General features: G+C 35.6%; 2 protein-coding genes across 3 annotated transcripts; both read right to left on the minus strand.

Moving 5' to 3' along the window:
• Positions 1-103: 103 nt before the first annotated feature.
• LOC106131372 (transcription factor SPT20 homolog) lies at positions 104-14701 on the minus strand. Of its 2 annotated transcripts, none has more exons than XM_060944743.1 (18): positions 14514-14701; positions 14166-14417; positions 13604-13759; positions 12034-12273; positions 11438-11659; positions 10894-11046; positions 10347-10656; positions 9775-9914; positions 9371-9450; positions 9200-9260; positions 8664-8888; positions 8295-8420; positions 7567-7699; positions 6868-7082; positions 6190-6351; positions 5342-5540; positions 4643-4780; positions 104-3948 (listed from the first exon to the last, which is right to left on the minus strand). In XM_060944743.1, exons 1-18 carry the CDS (start codon positions 14547-14549, stop codon positions 3863-3865), a joined length of 2934 nt encoding a protein of 977 aa, XP_060800726.1. In that variant the 5' UTR covers positions 14550-14701; the 3' UTR covers positions 104-3862. The 2 variants fall into 2 exon arrangements, with proteins under 2 accessions (XP_060800726.1, XP_060800725.1); XM_060944742.1 differs by having other exon boundaries at positions 8664-8891.
• A 3322-nt stretch (positions 14702-18023) lies between these two features.
• On the minus strand, positions 18024-19539 carry LOC106131230 (signal recognition particle 9 kDa protein). The gene is made up of 2 exons (XM_013330247.2): positions 19213-19539; positions 18024-18150 (listed from the first exon to the last, which is right to left on the minus strand). The coding sequence occupies exons 1-2, from the start codon at positions 19351-19353 to the stop codon at positions 18055-18057; spliced, it is 237 nt and encodes a 78-aa protein (XP_013185701.1). The 5' UTR covers positions 19354-19539; the 3' UTR covers positions 18024-18054.
• Positions 19540-19982: the final 443 nt, after the last annotated feature.

Genomic DNA, 19982 nt, shown 5'->3' on the forward strand with positions numbered 1-19982 from the left:
ATGTTATAAAATTGACTGTGTTCTTATAATTTACGAATCTACTTCAGCTGTACCTTTGAATCTAATTTAAAAAAATTCTAAATAAAGTAAAAAGTCATTTATGTGTAAAAGTTATTTATTTATGTCCGAAACGTCAATCTTTGAACAACGTTCAAGTTAATTTTACAATATCAATTTAAACACGGATTCTTATCAACGCATTCATATAAATTTAATTATTCGCGCTACGAAATAGAATGCATATCACATCTCATTTAAAATAATATTTACAGCAATACGACAAATCAAGTACGCCACTGAAAACATCATACAACCATCGAACTTAATAAAAATTAGATTATGTATAAAAATCTCCATTACAAAATATATACAATAATTATTTTATTAATTCTTAAAATAGACATTTACACGTTGTGAATTTATGTTACAAAAAAATTACATATTGAGCTACATGACCGTAAACAAATGAGATCAACAATTCGCAAATTACGCGGCCGTTTACTAGTAAGAGCAGCATACACAGCAAAAGTTATGTAAAACTAATTATTAATGAGGATATGAAAGGACGATTTCATTATAAACAAGGTCAAGATGCGATTAATATTTTATGTCGTAGTTTATTGACTATAAAGACCAAGACCGTAAACTACTTGTAATATACGAATCTATTCTGCAAGTGAAATTTCCCATGCTAATACTGCTCTAAAACGCACCCCGATATAAGACTAGTCTCACTACTACTAGCTACTCGATATATAAGGTACAAAATTCATAAATACGTTCCATTTTACTTTCTTACCAGTAGTAGTGTAAAAAGTCCTTATTTACATATGCAATTTTTACAAACACGGCAACAATGTCCACGTATCCTACCAAATGCCCAGGCAATACTAAATAAAACAAGGTTTACTTAATTAGGCATGTCACGGAATGCCATTATGAACACATTTTAGATAACTAAAATTAACAAGAGAAACTGTAGGTACTCTTACGTATATGTAGAATTATAAAACGTCGTGACGTGAAGAATTGAATAATTACGGTGTTGAAGTCTAACAAATGCTAACAGAGATAAAATTTGTGCGCATGAATCATAGACCTACCATTTTAATATATATATGGTAGGTATGATAAGCATTTTTACAGCGATTCTCCTCCAAATACTAAGTACGGGGGTGGACTAATTCTGTATTTACTTATTGCAGTTTATGTTATTAATATTATAATCTGAAATTTACTATAAAATTACCAAAAAGAATTTGCGTTATCAACAAAACTTTCGTTTATAATCACTAAAAAATCATGTTACTTGCTATTTCTTCTGGCAACGAGTGCTTATTTATCTAACTTAGTGCTTATCAAAACTACATCGTGAGTAAAAATCTGTAAAAAATCTGGATTCTATCGTTGACAACAATAATTCTCAAAGCAGAAGTGCAAAATGAGACTCGCGCTACGCACTACCTACATCATATATTTAAAATTGTTCGGCATATACATAATAAATGTACCTTTATAAAAATATTTATCACGTCAGATTTTAGTAAGGTGTCCGTTTAAAATTAAGGCTGAAAATCTTTCGGTCAATGTAAGTTTATTAATCTATTGTAAGACCGCCGCTTATTTTACAGAACTTTCTTTATTATAAAAGATAAATTGTTATTGGTATTAATTCGTTGTGCTGATGTAATCTACATATCAACGAAAGTGTTCAGTCACTGATTAAAAAATGTCATTATATTTCTATATGTCACTATTAAATATTCACTTCATCTGTATATAAAAGACTAACTGTCAACAACAGCTCAACAGTGAGGGAGTGGTCCTATCCTAAAGTGCCGGGAATCATAAAGCACAAAAAGTACACCTGATGATGTTGATTTTTTTTTTAGTTTGAAAGTAAGAAATATACGAGTAAGTATTCTGTGAAAATTTTAACCGTCTACCTGTAACCGTTATTAATATCGAGCAAAAATGCGGCAACGGAAATACATAACTTGTGATAAAAATCACGAAAGAACTCGGAAAAGATAATGCTAGCCATTATCTCGAGGACGCCGGAAACCGGACAAGTGGAGAGGGAAAAGGCGGAAGTCGGACCCTGGGCCCCGAAGCCCTACAGTGGAGGATGATATCAGGAATACGCAAAAATGAGAATGAGAGTAGATGTTGTTAATCTAACAATTTGAAATAAACTTTCGACTCCAAAGTCCTTCCTCATCGATTGCACTATCTATAAGCAATGAAATCCAATCGAATTAAAAAACTGACTATAAAGTTGATAGCCATATAATCGCATAGCCGAAACCGATAGACGATTTTTTTCACACACTGTTAAAATTACATACAGGCCCTCGATAAGTATTGCCAGGTATACCCACAAGAGCGAAGCCCTGAGAAAAAGTTAGTTGACATATAAGAATCTAATCGGGTTCTAGCTAGCATATATATATTATTATGCAATCACATCACTGATTTTGCAAGCTGGCATTTTGAACACATTGATTGCCATCTATATTGCATTGTTTTCGTTACATTTCATAAGCCTGCGACATTTCCATTGATCCCAACATATTATTGAGTATTAAGGCTCCGTGAACTACGTATGCTAGTATTATTTCAAATATTATTGACGATCTACTGAAATTATATTAAAGAATCACTGAATTTACATTCTTTTACATTAAACACGTTTGAACCGTGTTTGTCGTTCGCACACTTCATTATTACCATATATTTATTTACATTAAATGTGATGCTTATATACCTATATCTACCTACCTACCTAACATATAATACACCATTTACATAATTTTTGACGCATTCTTCAATCACTGTAAATATTGTACTTTAATGACTGCGAATTCTGTAGTCAAAAAGTCATGATCCAATAGAAACTTACAGTTTAATACTGATTATAATTGGTGTTACCGTGTATTAAAATTCACTTTTAAGTACTAATTTATGAATAGCTCTGCTGAAATGTAGGACTACCTTGGATATAAGTAGACTTATATTCGATGAACTCTTGCGAACCTAGGAATCATATTTGATAGTCTACCCTTTAACAACTTATATGTTTACTTGGTGCATTGAAATTTGAGACTAATAACTATATTTACAAATTCTGTATTTATCATATACAACTTCATTACAAAACAATATAAGTTGAGGCCAATTTACATTTGCCATTCGGTTCATTCTCTTTAATTTCTTGCCTTTTTAATTTCTAACTTCGAACTAAACAGCGTTTAAAAACAAAAGTTGTACATTGACAGCCCGTCTGTAAGAATTAATGACAAATTAATAATTCTTTAATTCGTTAACAACATTTATATTTACAGTTGTTACTAACAAATCCAACAATAAATAAAATTTTATTAGTTACATAATAATATTGGTATCATTAAGACTTTAACACTATGATAACACTTTAAATTTAGTCACAGTTCATGTCATGATCATATTTAATTTCTAATGTCAAGTTTGGAAAAGTTACATTTCACACATATTTTTGTGACAATTAAAAAAAAATAAAGAAATACATGATTGGTATTATGTATAGAAGAAGAAATAAAATAAATTGTGATACATGATTAAAAACAAAAATTCATCGCTTTTGTTTGTTTTTAACTGTCAGATTGGCAAATTATAAGTCAATTAGTACCTGCCAGGCATTTAAAACCGTTCAAACATATATATAATAAAACAACATAACCGCAGCTATTGTGATAGAATAATTTCACGTTACGTTATTGCAGTTATTAAATTCACACTGTTATCTAAAATAATTTATCTAAATAGTCCTCGTATGTTTGTACACAAGTGTTTCACTAAACGGGTAGTGCAGAGTGACTATTTACTATGAACTGTCAGCGTTCGATTTCCGTCTCACTTGGTGTGTATTTAAAGTCTGCGCTTGCACTTGAGCTATGAACTGGGTTGTACCTGAAAAAAAAATTACTAATGGCAAAAATTGCGAAAAGCAGAGTTGATCAAACGCATTATAGTCTGTAGAGGTGGGGTGTAGTCGATGAAAACGAGCTATTTTCTGAAATTGCCATTCATTTTTTGTCAGTGGTTTCATTGAGTCGAGACGTTGAGCATAAAGAGCAAATTTGCCAGCGATTAAATATTAATCAGCGATTAGCTGAATAAATTAAAGGACAAATTGAAGATCTATCTTCAATTTCTTTCGCACTGACCCGCGTCGACAGATTTTTTTTGTCGTGCAATAGCGATTTACTCAGTAAGCGTTTAAATTGGTAGAGTAGTTTATTACCAGATGGTTAACTCACCACCATAATTGTGACGTTAAATAAAACGTCGCAGGTAAGAGACATGAGAGATAATAACTTTATTAGCGGACTAATTTAAAAATACTAAGAGGGCGCGGGTAAAGCTATAGACACGAAATCGTGCAAGTACCCGCCAGAGTATAGCGAGCTACTTGGTGAGAGCTGTAGTAAACCAAAGACGAAAGCCTCTATAGGGCTCCCGGACTGTGAAGAGGGGCGCAGGGGAAACCGCAGCGGCACGACGTCACATAGTGGTCATGGCACTTCAACCGGGCCAACCTGTACCTGTACAGGGCCGCTCCTTACCCTACAGAAATAAGTAAATGCGACAGTGTAGTGCATACCGGGTGCGGCGGTGGGCTGCTGCCGGGCCACGGGCAGCGGCGGGCGGGCGGGCCGCGGGGGCGCCGCTCGCCCCGACCGCACCACCTGGACAGTTCCGCTACGTACGGCACCCTTCACGCCGCCAGGCATTAGTTGAGCTGCGACAGAAAAGGAAATGTTATTCTTTCGTCTACGATTCACTTCATATGCAGTAGTGTTTGTCCATAGCAGATGCCGTTAGTGAAGAATGTTAACCAATTTTGATTAGTTATATAATATATTAAACACAATACACTTGAGAGGAAAGCGGGGTGTGCGTCGCGCAGTCTACGCTGCGTGTACATGTATTTTGCTCTATGCAATGCATTTAAGTTTTGTATGGCCATTATTAATTTATTCAAATCTTTTCAGCCAAAGTCGTAAAGCCGAACACGAGGAAGTTGGCTCATTGAAGGCGAAGATAATTTTAAAACAATTTCAATCATTAACAATACTATAGGTACCACTTTCGATGTGCTGCGCTATTCTTTGTACATCTTTCCGCCGTAATATTAGATCGCGCGGCGTCTATTATTATACAAAAAAACGGGCCTGTGCTTAATTTTGACTTGACGCGTGTCAGAGTTGTTAGAATTTTACAACTACCGCACAAGCCATGTTCCTTTTTTTAATCAAAGGCGTGTATTCAAAGATTAAAAACTTAAAGGATGTGAACTCACCAATTGGCAAAGAGAGTACAGAGGGCTGATTAGTGAGCACCACCGACGTAGTGGAAGGTACAGAAACAAGCAAGCCACTAGGCGCGCCTGACACGTTCAGAGATAATGATATGGGCGCGGGCAAACCGGGGATCTGAACTTGCACATTCTGGAGCCCTTGGATGCCTTGGAGGCTTTGCAGTGATGCTAGACTTAAGCCCTGAAAGAAAATATTACATAAATCACTTTAGATCGCAATATATAACAGATATTTATACACATTAAAAAAAAATACCACCCCAGATTGTCCAGCTGTAGATACCTTTGAATCCATTAGAGATTTTTTTTTTTATTTACCACCATTACAGATAAGAATTTTTTTTATAAATTCATTATATTCATTCTCTTATAGGTAGTGCAAATCAAATCAAATGATAAATTTCCTTCATACAGCACTCACACTGGAATAGCATCGATGCGGCGCGCACTTCCAATGTAAAATAATTTTGCGACATTACCACATACATAAAGAGACCAGTATCGCTTGAGCCGAGGCTAGTAACTTTTCTTAAGTCAACCAGTTGACCACCTATGCTTATGACCATTCCCTGGCTGAGTAATCTCAGCCGGAAGAGCATTCCTGTAATCTTGCCGCTCCGTTTTCCGATACGTTACCGCTATTGTAGAAATATTCGGCCTATCTACTCGCATTTGTGTTCTAAAAAAGGCCTAAAAAAGTAATCGAAGTAACATTTTCTCCCTTTCTCAACCTTTATTTAAACCTTGCCTGTCACCCAAATACAATTCTCACTCCAACCCATGCCTACTATGGTGGTAATACTCAAAATTATACAGAACTAACAACAAACCTGTAAATGGCAAACTGGCTGCGCTTGCGGCTGCGGTTGCGACGCGGTCGCGGCTTGCGGCTCCGAGCTGATCAGCCGCTCCAGCAGCGCGCTCTCGCTGCTCGACACGTTCGTCGTCTCGTTCTCACGAGTATAGCCGCCCATTACTTGTACACCCACACCCTATATAAAATTAATTTAAATTCACATGTATGTCGCCAATGATTATTATTTACTAAATTTACATATTCACAAGCGTAGCTATACTGGCTTTTGTCTCGGTCGTGTCTACGCGTATCTGGAGAGGAGCACCAAGGCACATCATAAACACAATTGGATAAGGTCACTTTTTTACATTAAGTGACTCCCGCAACCATTGTAAGGGAACCTAACCCATGTTAGATCATGCCCTTTGTACCTCCATGCGCATCAAGCATTTTAATAATTTTGACATTTTTAAAACCTTTACAGATATACCACCAACGCTCCTATTCTGTTACTATGTCAGTTAAGACTCATGGGACTTACCTTTGGGAAGTGGGCCCCGCCCCTCAATCTATGCTCGTATATAAACATTTCTTTTCTAAAATTCCTGGACCGATTTTGACCAAATCTTCAAAAGCTACTTTTTTCTGGAAATTCCCACGGGAGCGAAGCCCTGCAAATGCTAGTGAATTATATATGTGGCTAAAGCTTTACCTGCTGTGTATATGTGGGTATGTTGTGAGTGGAGGTGGCTACAAGCCTTGCTCCTGCTATGGACACGCGGCCAACCAGTTTGTGAGCGTCCAAATTTTCACTGTTAGCGGACGAAACGTGTGTCATGGCGGCGGGGGCACTGTTCAGCAAATTCAAGATGGTGGCGTTGTTATTTGTCGTCGTCGCGCCAGTCTTCGCTGCGTTTTGGCTCGCTGCTGTAATTAAAAAACGAGCTTTTTAAATTACGTCTCTTCATATATTCTTCAAGATACAGTAGCCAGAGATAGAGCCCATTGGCCAGCCCATTAAAAGTTTAATCTATAGTTTTTAAGAATTTCCCTTTATTGACTTTTATTATATTCACGGGAAGAGAACACGCTTGTATTTTCGTCTCTACCAGACCAGCATGAACGGCCTTCAAAAAATATCTTAAGCACAAAACAATCGTAAATATCCCTATGGATTATTTCTCAACACTTATTTACCTACCGAAACAAAAACTCGGGCGATGACCTCATCAAATAAATTTAAAAAAATATAAAATACCTTACCCTGTTCGAACTATTGGGCGATATTAAGACTCGTGCCAAGCGCTCTGATGGCCGGGTTCGACGTCTGTTATTTCCTATGGCGGCCTTCTATTGTGTAGTCGATGTATTAATGTATATGAATTAGTATTAAAATAAAATAAATGTTTACCTTGTTGGAACTGTTGGGCGGAATTCATTAGACTTGTGACAAGCGCGCTGATGGCCGGGTTGGTCGTGCGTGGTTTGCTGATGGCGGCTTTCTGTTGTGTAGTCGATGTAGTCGTATACTGTATGTTTTGCACCTGAAAATTTAATTGCTTTAAATTGATAACTCAGTTGACATTGTGAAACAATTTTTTTTTTAATATATCAATCGGTATCATATCGATTGCGAAGTCAAGGCTCGCATAACAGCACACAGGTGTCGTCTGTGACCCCAAAATACCGGTTAGCCTGAAAGGGCAGGTCTATAATCCGGACCCCGGGCCCCGAAACACTTCTGCGGAGGGCGCAACCGGGAACGCACAGAGGTAAGAGAGAGATCAATCGGTAACAGAGACATATTGTTCTCTGTACCATATAACAATATCACATGCGAAACATGGATTTAAATCCACTTTCTTGGTATTTAAGGTAGGGAAAAAATTGATGTGATTTCTCTATAATAGCAAAATTTCATTGAAATCCTTAATGGATCATTTAGAAACAAAGACTGATGTTAGGTGGAGGTGGTAGCGGAAAGAAGCTTAAACTTATCACCAATACTCAGACAAGATTGGATTCTTGGTGATGAAATTATACTTAAATAGAAGTTTAAAGTACTACTTTGTTTATGTAATTTGTGCTGTATATGTATATTAATTTGTTTAATGTACCTACTGGTTAAGGTAACATTACCTGCGATGTTCCAGCAGTGGACATCAGCGGATGCTGTATATGAATGATAGCCGACTGCATCTTCTGTGGATTCAACGGCTGTTGCGGATTGGTCAGTTGTTGTGCCAGGAGCTGATTGGTTGAAGCCTGTGTAAATTAATATAATATTTTACAATCTCAATATTGATTTAACGAAATATTGATGGTTGATTAATTGTTGTACTATCGGGGCGTACTTAGCGACGACAGCTGCATGAGCGATGCTTCAACGGCAACATTACCGACACTGCCCTCGCTGCCAACACAGACAACGCCAACATTGCAGCAGTACAGACAGATACATAAACTAATTACACTCCTTATTACCATTGGGGTTCACAAAGAACTCACTTGAGGTGACAATCGAGGCGTGCTCGGCGACGGCTGCTGCTTGAGCGACGCTTCAGCGGCTACATTACCGACACTACCCACGCTGCTAACACTGCCCACGCTACCGACACTACCCACGCTGCCGACACTGCCCACGCTTCCAACACTGCCCACAGCGCCGACAGTACCGACGTTCCCGACAACACTACCAACGGTGGCAATGTTCCCGACTTGTTGTAACTGCGCCTGCTGTCAAAAATTATTATTAAACACTAATAAACTCTTCTTAGATATAGAAATGGTAAACATTTCAGTGGATATGCAAAGTGTTTGCCCGGACATTCGTGTTTTAAATATAGTGGCCTAAAATTTGATGTATCAGTGTATTAGCATTTCAAAACCTGTGTCACTCACAAAGTCACAAGAGACCAGCGAATGTTTTCCAACTTAGGATTGACAAAAGACAAGCATGTAAGTCATATATAAGAATACACAAAGGATAGTTGAGAGAACTCTTTAGTAAGAAACTAATAAAGTGAATCAACACCTCAACTCACCAGTATAGGTAACTGCCGTGTAGTCGTATGAGTATTTGGGGTTGCCGCGATTGCAGATGTCCTAAAATAATTTTTACATATAACATTTTCAGTTATTCAACAAATTAATTACTACTCTTGAGAAAATAATAATTTTACTTTAGTTTCACTAAGTGTATTTGTAATACTTACACAATAGGTACCGTTGTGGCATGTGTTTGCACTGTGGCACTGCTAGCTGCTTGACGTTGTAGCAGCAACTGCTGACCTTGCTGAAAAAATAAATAATATGTTTTATATCTAGTGTTTGATGTATATTTATTTGTCAAATTTAAGATGTACTTGTCAAATATTTATTTATCCAGATCAATATTGTGACAGTGAAAGATGCTTTTCAAGAACTTAAGATATTGTGACCCCACATCAAAGTTGGGAAAAACAGGCCTCTTTCCCAGAGGGATAGACAGAGACCACATCTTTCAACAAAAATTTGTAGTTATACATAATTTACTGTCACCAGTGTCATTTACTCATGTACGGTCACCTAGTTTATTATCGTAAATTGCCTGTAATCTTACAAAGCAAAAATAACATACCAATTCCCTCATGCTGCCAGTAAACGATACCCTTGGTAGTTGCCCTGGCACTATGTGTTTTATCCTAACTGACTTCCTGCCTTCCTCGGTGAATATCTCCGTGAATTGCTGAATGTACTTATTTGCTTGAACTCGAGAACCTACGATTTAATAAAAAATCATTTTAGGAAGCTGAAAGGTGGCAGGTCAATCTTAAAAATTAACTGTGATCAAGACACGAATCATCTTGCTCAGCGCGAACGCCAATCTCCTGTTTGGTTTTCATTCACTCAATGATTGACTAAAAGAAATTTGGATTAGCAATTACCACCTTTGACCACCTTTGTACCATCCCTGTTTTGTATGTTTGACACTTATGTTGCAATTAAAAGATTTATCTATCTATCCATCTAATCACATTGTTTTTCTCTACTTAATCTTGATAGAAAATCATGCGAGTAAATTAATTAAGCAGTCTTTCCTAAACTTGAAGTGAAAACTAATGGCATAACTTCAAATTTTTTGCCATAGCCCTGAGCATATTACATGAATAAAAAGTGAAGTAGTTTATAAAAAGGTTTTAAAAATAATACCTAATGTAAATCTACACGCAGCACCATTCCTTTCACCTTCCACGTGGTCTCTATCAACATACAACTCCCCAAGGAACTCCTGATCGGACGGTCTCTGCAATATCGACAGTTTTATATGGAAGAATCCTGCGCCGGCGTGGGGGGATGTTTTCTCAGTCTCTAGTATGTATTCTTCGAACAACTGCGGTTGACAATCAGGCGTCGGTCGAGGCCTTTCGTATGCCCGCGCTACACGTAATGGTGCGTTTGGTTCCGAAGGCATAGCTAATGATAGGGACTCCATCTTCGGCGGCTCTATTGGTTTGAATACCTGTGGATGGGAAAATGTTTGTTTGCTCAAGAAACAGGTTTTCACTTTTCTAAATATTGTATGGATTAGCTCTATAAAAAATTCAGTTGTATATTAAGTTCATTTTTAATAGGCTTGCTTGGACCTAAATCTCTTGGTAAATATGGCTACTTGCCCTTTAGATGTTCGAATATTTTAATTTTTAGTTCCACACATTGTAAAAACAAATTGACTATTGATATAAAACTGCTCAATTACCTCGGGTGGTTTCTTAGGATACTTTGATGACAGTCTTGTATGGGGCACCGATTGCCTGCTGTTTTTAGCCCTCTGCTTATGGATCAGTTCAAGCAACTCTAATCCGTGATAGTGAGTAAATTGGTCTAATTTTCTTTTTCTATTAACAGCGACCTGAAATAAATTGCTATTTAAAGATAGTGCAGAAGAATAATGTCAAAACCCTTTATTGGCATAAGACATAAGGCTAATTATAAATCAAATACCTTCTCATGTTGAAATTGATTCATTATGGCATTGCTGATATAAGTTTTAAGAAAAAAAAATGTACAATCAAATTAATCCAATAAGTACAAGATCTCAATACTTTTAACATGATAATCTGTTAACATATGTGTCAAAACAGAGTCACAGAGTCAAAAACCTGACTTACCATAACCATGACCGTGTGCAGCCATAGGCGCACTCCGCGCACCTCTGCAGAATTGAGGACAAAATCGGAACTAACACCTGAAGAATGACGGAATGTTTCACAAAAATAGGCAGGAAAGAGCTTAAATGGTACCTGCGAAAATTTCTTCGCTTGCCGCCTAATACGTGGCGTATTAAACAGCCTCGGCGCGGCGTGCAGCCTGGCGGCCAGCAAGCCCACTGCCGGCCGCGGGTCGAGGCACAGGGGCGGAGCCGCTGCGTGCACCAGCGCAGCCTCCACGGCCTCTAGGGAACTTCGCTCTTCGCCCGCCCATCCACATTTACCGCCGATGCACATAGCATCCGTTATTATACTCTGTTTTACAAAAGTAATTAAGATAAAATGCCTATTTTATCTATTAAATTTCATTATACCTTAATAATTTGTAGAACACCTATCTAGACAGCCTTGTCTAATATAATCTAATATAATAGAATATTAATAACAACTTCACCATTTGTCATAATTTCAAATTAACAATTTCAAAAACAAGTTTACACTTTCTTAATGATACCTTGAAATTAAGTTGATGTTACAGCCAATAACTAAGACCTTGTCACTTTATACTTTATTAACTGTAAAATGTATTTTAATATTAAAGTTGGTTATACATATTGGAGGTGTATTTGTAAAAATTAATAGTACTTGTGGAGGAAAATGCGGCGAAAATAAATTAAAACAAAATTTACCTGATTAGTAGGTCTAAGCAATACATGATGAGTGTCACAGAGAAAACTGGGATATGCTTGTCTATAGTCCCGTATCTGTGCTATTATGCAACCCGAGTAAAAAAGACAGGAGTGTTCAGATTCCAACAAATCTAGCAAAACCACAGGTAACTCCTCATTGTCGATGTAACTCAGGAGTTCTTCTTCCTCATATGGCCATCGAGGAGTCTCTATTAAGGTTTCTTCATCACTAGTAGAGGTCTACAAACATAATATTGTAAATATTGTTATTAATATTGTATAATAATTTCTAAAGGTACACAAAAAATACTCAATAGGATAAAGTAACAACTTTGACTCTATAACAAATAAATGAGCACACACTATTATACACCCAGTACATATCACATCTAAACCCCTTACAGAGAAAGTAGTATTGCCAAGAGTGTTGATAAATCTAAAAGACCAAAGTGAAATTCACCACACAACAAATATTTTCAATCCTATAAACCTTTGAAGATAAATATATAAATTGAAGATATATTGTGTCTTTTAATATAAAGGGTAAAATTGTGAAGACAGAGGCCAGGGAGTTGTCTTATAATCACAAACAAAGAGTGTTAATGGTTAATTAAAGCCATGATCCTGATAAAATGGATCCTCACTTATGATAAAAATATTTCTTTTTATAATTTTCTAGAATCACTTTAAGCAGTGGTGGTAAGCAATAACTTTTTTAAGCAGCAAACTGTAAGCTGTGGTGACGACATGTAAGTTGTATGGTAAATATAATTATCATGATTGATTATTTGGTTTTATATCTCAACCATATAGCGTAAAGTACCCAATGTCCGACAAACCACCAATGATCGACACATAAAAAGTAAAATATACTAATGTTGTGTATTTGAACGTAAACGAAGCATAGGTTATACACAAGGTTCATCCAGCTCTCATTGCAAGTGTCACTTTCTACATTCGGTTATTTTGATAAAAAATGGTGGAGCTTTAAATATCGACCGGCAGAAGTTTTTAACGGAAAACCAGTTTTATTAGTGAAATCACTAAGGAGGTGAGTAAGGTTCATTGCTCATAATTTTATTCCATTTAAAGCTACCATTTGAAAATTTTAGGCTGGGTGCAGGATTAATGGACCGTTAAATATTGGGTGTCCATAAATAGAACATGTCGATTACTAGATCTCGATTATTGGAACATGTTGAAAACCGGTTGTCGGTAAATGGATTTCTGCAGTCGAATATTAGGCCAAAAATACCATAAATCTATATTGGTATATCTTGTAAATTTTTATATCACATTCATTTCTACTTTAATATATCATGCAAAATACCCTAAAATTTTACTCAAAAAAAACTACAAAATATGATAAAATAATAAAAATAAAACAAATATTGTAAAAATACTAGAGTTTGTGCGTTAAAGTGTCGATGATTGGGTGTTTCCCCGTAAATTATTTTACTGAACTTTGATAGTTTCTTACAGGCTTTCCTAACCTTACCTAATTTGATTGTGAAAGAAAAATCAAAATCTGTTGATAGAGATGATTCAGTAGAAACTAACAAATACTCACATTAGGGTCAGGTGGATACAGGTATTGTGTATTGCCATTAACTTTCAAGGACAAGGAATATCCTTTATTGCCAGGATACAAATTTATTATTAAAGTATTGAGATTATATGTCGCCAGAAGTTTCTCAAGTAGATAGGATGTAGTCTTTAGCCCTTGCTAAAAAAGGTACAAACATCAATATTATAATCAGAATTCATTTTCGTAGCAGTCATTATTGCACCAATCTCAGCAACAAAATTATTATTATACACTAGCTTTTGCCTCCAGTGCAGCTGTGTGAAACCCTAACATCTTATGTCCTTCTCCATACTTCACACTATACTATATAGGTATGCAAAATTTTATTAAGATCAGTTCAGTGATTTCCATGTGAAAGATAGACAACAAAGACACTTCGAAATATGTAATATTAATATGCATATCAATATTTAGCAAATATAAAAAAAGAGAATATGGAAAACATTTTACAGTTTTCATCACTTACATCATTTAAATTCATTTAAAACATCTTCAGAACATAATAAAATATAACCCTACAAGTGCAAAGAAATTAAATACTTACAAAATTTGATTGTGATTGTTCGTCTCTACTCAAATCATTGTACAACTCATTAAGCTTTTTAAACAAATCAAACTTTTCACTCTTAGAAGAACTAGAACTACTCGAACTCCTTTGAAATTTCATTCTCGTTTCGTCTACAGTTTCAGCAAGGTGTATTTTATCATGGGTCCAAGTCATTTTATGGTCTGAGACACCACTGTCAAACTGCGACTGTGTGTTACTATTTACATGCTTCGCCCGATTTAAAATTGACTGTAATAAAAAAAAATATATCACATTATGTTAATCTATTAAAAAATTTCGAATATTCATGCAAAACAAGGCAAATTTAGTAAGTAGTAAAAATACCTCTGCTTCCAATGCCGCGTGAATTAAACCATCCATAATGTCATTAATTAAAACAAATATGTAAGTGGCAGTTATATTTTGAAATGTATTATTTCATATTAATTGTTTAGGCCTCGGCATTAAGTCATGATTTTTAGAAAAACTATTATGCTTTATTTATGTTTCACACTGCATGACAGTAAAATAACATGTCCTACATCCGTCAACATATTTGACAGTTTGGTTATTTTTAGTGATGTGCTCATGGATTGCAAAATTAAAGTCAACACATTTGTGATCTTACTCAACACAATCGCGTGCAAATTCATCATTTAGATTAACTTTTTGTATTTTAATAATTATTTAGTAACATCAGTACCTAAACTTTTTCTTAAAATCCATTCTAATATTGATTTTTTGATTGATTGCTAAACTCCATATGTTTATATCAATAAGACTAAACTTAACAGCATTGGAATAATTTTTATTTTAGTCATAATTCTTTTATTAAGACATAATTTCAGCTTTTCCGCTTGATATTTAAAGTTTGATAATTACAGTGAAGTAAAAAGTTGTAAATAAATACAGACGATATCGTTTTTTTTTTTTGCCTCAATTAGATCGTAAACAAGTAAACTGCATAGTAACTTTTTATAGCAGAAATTTTACTTATTGCCAGATTTCTTGAATCAAACCGTGCGAATAAGAACTTAATCGATAAAGTCTTCATCATTCGATTCCGGTTTCACTTCCGATTTCGTTTACTGGTAACACAGTCCTATATACCTATTGTTATGTAGGTTCTTCTACCTTCTTTTAAAGGTATATATATATATATATATATCCTCCTATATATATACTCCTGAATGGAATATTTTTTAATTTTGCGCATTGACGTACTATAAACAACTAGACTCACAATCCCGCTAAAAAAGTGTCCGCGGCAAAACTCTACTCAACGCTCAAGTGAGTAAAGTTCTCGGCTAGTCTCGTTTCGTCCGTCCACGAGTGACAACGTCGCACAATGACGAAGTGCTCTGTTAAAAAGTGTAAAAATTGTCCAAGAATTTCGCTCAAAAAGAATGGCGTTTCCTATTTCATTTAAGTACAATTCAGTTTTAAAGTAATCGCACTTAATAGCTATAAGTTAGCTGTTGATTTTCTATCAAATCATTTTATTAAATACGACCCGCCCCGGCTTCGCACGGATGTACAGCCGATACTAAATATATAGAACTAACTAAAGGACCGCCCGCAAAGCGGCTAACTAAGCTCACTTCGCAACGGGCCGTGCAGCAGAAATCGTAATATTTTAATTTCACCACAACTTCAAAACCAAACGTCCAATTTTAATCATTCAAAGACCAAATATTATCTACATAAACTGTACTTATTGATGAAATTATTTATTTTGATAAGGATTAATAGCATGAGTAAAAAAAACGCGTTTAAATGTAGACCAAAAAAATTCAAGATTTTTAAATAAAAATTGTGGTTGTTGTGCCTCACTCGACATAGATAGGTATAGTGTGTCGCGGACTTTTTTGTAGATATTTATAAGATCTACAATTAATTAAAACATTTTATGGTTCTATCTTTTGTAGTTTAAGCAGCGTACGCAAAATAAGTAACTTTTTGGTTGTTTTTTTCAGTTTGTGTCCGAGAAAGCCAAATACATTACGGAACCCTATTTTTTTCCAAAATAAAATATAGTCTATGTTACTCGTGGATAATGTAGCTTTCGAATGGTGAAAGAATTTTTAAAATCGGTCCAGTAGTTTTTGAGCCTATTTATTACAATCAAACAAACAAACAAACAAAGTTTTTCTCTTAATAATATAAGTGTAGATTTAAAACTTAACGGTACTCGGCATTTAGCACTATCCGCGCCTATCTCTTTCTTGCGGTCAACAAATATGAAAGAGTAAACGAAACAAATATAGTTTCGTCGCCGCGCTTCATGATGCTCGCCTAGGAACATAAAGTTGTGGAGTCGCTTTGTTTTATTTTTTATTTTGATACTAGTTCGGTTGCTTAATTATTTAATGAGGTGAATGGAAATATGTAATGTTATCTGAAAATGGTACCTGTTAAAACGATTAAGTAAAATTTGGTAAGGGGGTGATACTACATCAATTACACGACTATCTAGTAAATTCTAATCACATGCCAACGAAGTCGCAAGTAAAACCTTACAGAATAACATACAATTTACGTGTATTTCAGTTTTCCGCAGAACGCCATAATAAGGAATGAATGGATTTCTATTATAGCGAGAGACCGAGGTGAAGAGTCGGATGTCTCGGGTTCGATCCCGATTTTTTAATCGACTTGGCAGTCAGGCAAGATGATCATTAGGCCACAGAAGTCCACAAAAAACAAAAGAACTACCTCTAAAGTAAAAAATAAACTACTTACATCCAAATCGACACATAATCACAGACATTCAAACACTCATACACCCAAACAAACTCCTTCTAACATCCAATAGACAACTTTTATTGCAACGCATTTCGTATCAAAATGTTAGTGTGTGAAGGTAAACATTTTAAAATAACAAAGCCACTCCACTAGCCTCTTTGTTCTAAATGAAACATTGAGTTAATACCATGTCACACCAAACTACGTTTTTTAAGGATTGCGTGCCTTATTATAAAACATTTAAGGTTCAATTTTCAATACACGTGTTTTTGGACATAGTACTTTGTCAAATAGTCGAAATAATATGCGTAATAATAATTACGTATTAAGGTGAGGACGATATTTTGTTTTATTTTGCTCGGAACTGTTTATCTAGTTGTTTATAGTTGATCGAAGATTTTGCGCAAGATTTCAGATTTATGCGAGATCTGAGATCTTGGACATTATATATTGGTATCTGTGATCTGAATATCATTTCTATCGCCAAGCATGGATGCCAAGGATGATTGGCTTTAAAAAGGAGATCAGAACAAGATCATTGAATACCATCAGCATTTACCATTAGCAGAGAGACTTAGAACTTTTATAATATAATAATAAAAATAGCCTTTATTTTCTGACTTTGTCCATACATACATATAGCCACGTCTATATACCTTGCGGGGTAGACAGAGCCAACAGTCTTGAAAAGACTGACAGGCCACATTCAGCTTTTTGGCTCGATGATAGAATTGAGATTTAAATAGTGACAGGTTGCTAGCCCATCGCCTAAAAGAAGAATCCCAAATTTATAAGCCTATCCCTTTGTCGCCTTTTACGACATCCATGGGAACGAGAAAGAGTGGTCCTACTCTTTTTTTTTTATTGGTTCCGGGAACCACGCAGCACTTTGTACATAATTAGTGAATTACACAGAATAAGCTGATTTGGAATGAAGTGTGTGTTCTTCATGCAACAGCAACCAGTTGTTGGTCAGGTTGTCCATTGACACAGGTCTCCCCCATCGCCTTCCACTCATCCCTATTTTTAGCTGACCTCCATCCTTTAGGTAGATCATCGATTAAATGAATTAATATTTGAGTAGTGTAGAATGGATTGAAATAAATCATGTTTCGTTATATTTATTTATTAAAAAAATTAACTAGTTATCATTGGATGCCATATGCCTCATTAGATTTGAAACAAATTTGTCTATTTTTCGTACATCTTGCTGCACTTCAGTTTTATATTGAAGACACTGAAAATTGAAAAGTCAACAAGTAGGTACACATTTTATAGGTGCCAATTGTATTGGCTTTGTTATGAAGAGCTAATCACCAGAAATACTGATCTGATCATGAAACTTCTTTCACAGTCAAATCATGGGACATAACAAACCAAAATAGGTAAGAAGGTACATTATCTGTGGTTGTTATGAACTGTGTATGTAATATAGGTGAAGCTATGGCAGGCTATTAGAACTCCATATAGGATAAAGACATGATGTATATACATATAATCACATCTATATCCCTTGCAGACAGAAACAGCCAACAGTCTTGAAAAGACTGATAGGCCACATTGAGATTCAAATAGTGACAGGTTGCTAGCCTTCACCTAAAAGAAGAATCCCAAGTTTATAAGCCTATCCCTTAGTCGCCTTTTACAACATCCATGGGAACGAGATGAAGTAGTCCTATTTTTTTTTATTGGTGCCGGGAACCACATGGCTCACATATATGGAAATTTCCACATTAATAAATTGTAAGATGACCAATAACCTATTTGTTCATTCATTCATATAATCACATCTACATCCCTAGTGGGGTAGGCAGAGCCAGCAGTCTTCAGAGACTGGTAGGCCACATTCAGTTGTTAAACTTAATGATAGTTTAGGACTGAAATTCTAATAGTAACAGGTTACTACCCCATTGCCTAAAAGGAGAATCCCAAGTTTATAATTATATTGCTTAGTCGCCTTTAATGACATCCACGGGAAAGAGATGAAGTGGTCTTATTATTTTTTTACCACTTTGTACTAACCAGTACTGAGTGGTTCCTGGCATCAATATAAAGTCCAGCCCATTAGTTCAGGGAATCAACTTTTGTATGTTTTGATTTATTTTGGTTACTAAAAGGTTTCTTAGTAACCAAAATCAATCAAAACAAAGTTGTAGAAGATTGAAAGGGTCGTAGTATCAAACTAGTCGAAATGGGAAACATTGATGGTTTCAACTTCTTTGCACAACTCACGAGTCAAAAATTGCCACGAAAGCAAAGCACCGTGTATTTATAATAATTGTATTCTAAACAAAGTTACCTTTTTGTTATCTGTAATTTTTACAAGAAAGACCCCCTTTGAATGTGAATATTTAACGCTGTATCTAGTATTCATTGGATCTCGAAGGTATAACATTTCAGCAGACTTTTCAAATTCCTCCCAGTTAGGTATAAATGTCATTTTGTTATGTATATCTTATTTAATGCCTGCCAATATTTGTTCAGTGCTTAGCCTAGGCCGATTTATTCACAAAGTGGAATGAATATGTAGAGGATTTATTGTTCTTTTGATTGCAGATTATTTTTGTAAATAGATTAGATAGGTTAGGTCTTAGGTACCAACCTACCTTAGATTGACAATGACAATGACTGCCATGGCTATGGAAATGACAAACAAATGATACCCAGTGCTGCCAATTTTGTTGCCGGTAAGTAGCTTTGCCAAAAAAAACAAAAAATGCCGTCCTTTGTAAAAGGTACACTTATAGATATACCTATATTACAGCTACTAGCTGTGCCCGCGACTTCGTCGGCGCGTTCAAACAAACAAACTGCACGGCCATTCTAATGATTATACCTATAGATATAACCATTAATATGGCCGTGTTTATATTAAGGTCGTTTATCGTCATGTCAATGTTATGTCACCTCCTGCGCCAAATAAAGATTTTTCACTCTTTCTTTCATATTTTGTTTCATATTCAAGAAAATTAACAAGATAAATATGTATTATATTTTTTGAAATTTCTTGTCCTTGTCACCGAGCGCGGTTTTTGTTGTTCGGCAAGACTGGTTGTGCCAACCAAACTT

The sequence above is a fragment of the Amyelois transitella genome, chromosome 6 (genome assembly GCF_032362555.1).
Source record: "Amyelois transitella isolate CPQ chromosome 6, ilAmyTran1.1, whole genome shotgun sequence".
Lineage (NCBI taxonomy): Eukaryota > Metazoa > Arthropoda > Insecta > Lepidoptera > Pyralidae > Amyelois > Amyelois transitella.

Coding starts and splice junctions, on each gene's coding strand:
- LOC106131372 (XM_060944742.1), bottom strand. CDS start 14,549: ATGGATGGTTTAATTCACGCGGCATTGGAAGCAGAG. Junction 11,047..11,437: donor AAGCGAAGAAATTTTCGCAG/GTACCATTTAAG, acceptor AATTTATTTCAG/GTCGCTGTTAATAGAAAAAG. Junction 4,781..5,341: donor TGTACTCTCTTTGCCAATTG/GTGAGTTCACAT, acceptor TTTCTGTCGCAG/CTCAACTAATGCCTGGCGGC.
- LOC106131230 (XM_013330247.2), bottom strand. CDS start 19,353: ATGACATTTATACCTAACTGGGAGGAATTTGAAAAGTCTGCTGAAATG. Junction 18,151..19,212: donor AAATTACAGATAACAAAAAG/GTAACTTTGTTT, acceptor TTCAATTTTCAG/TGTCTTCAATATAAAACTGA.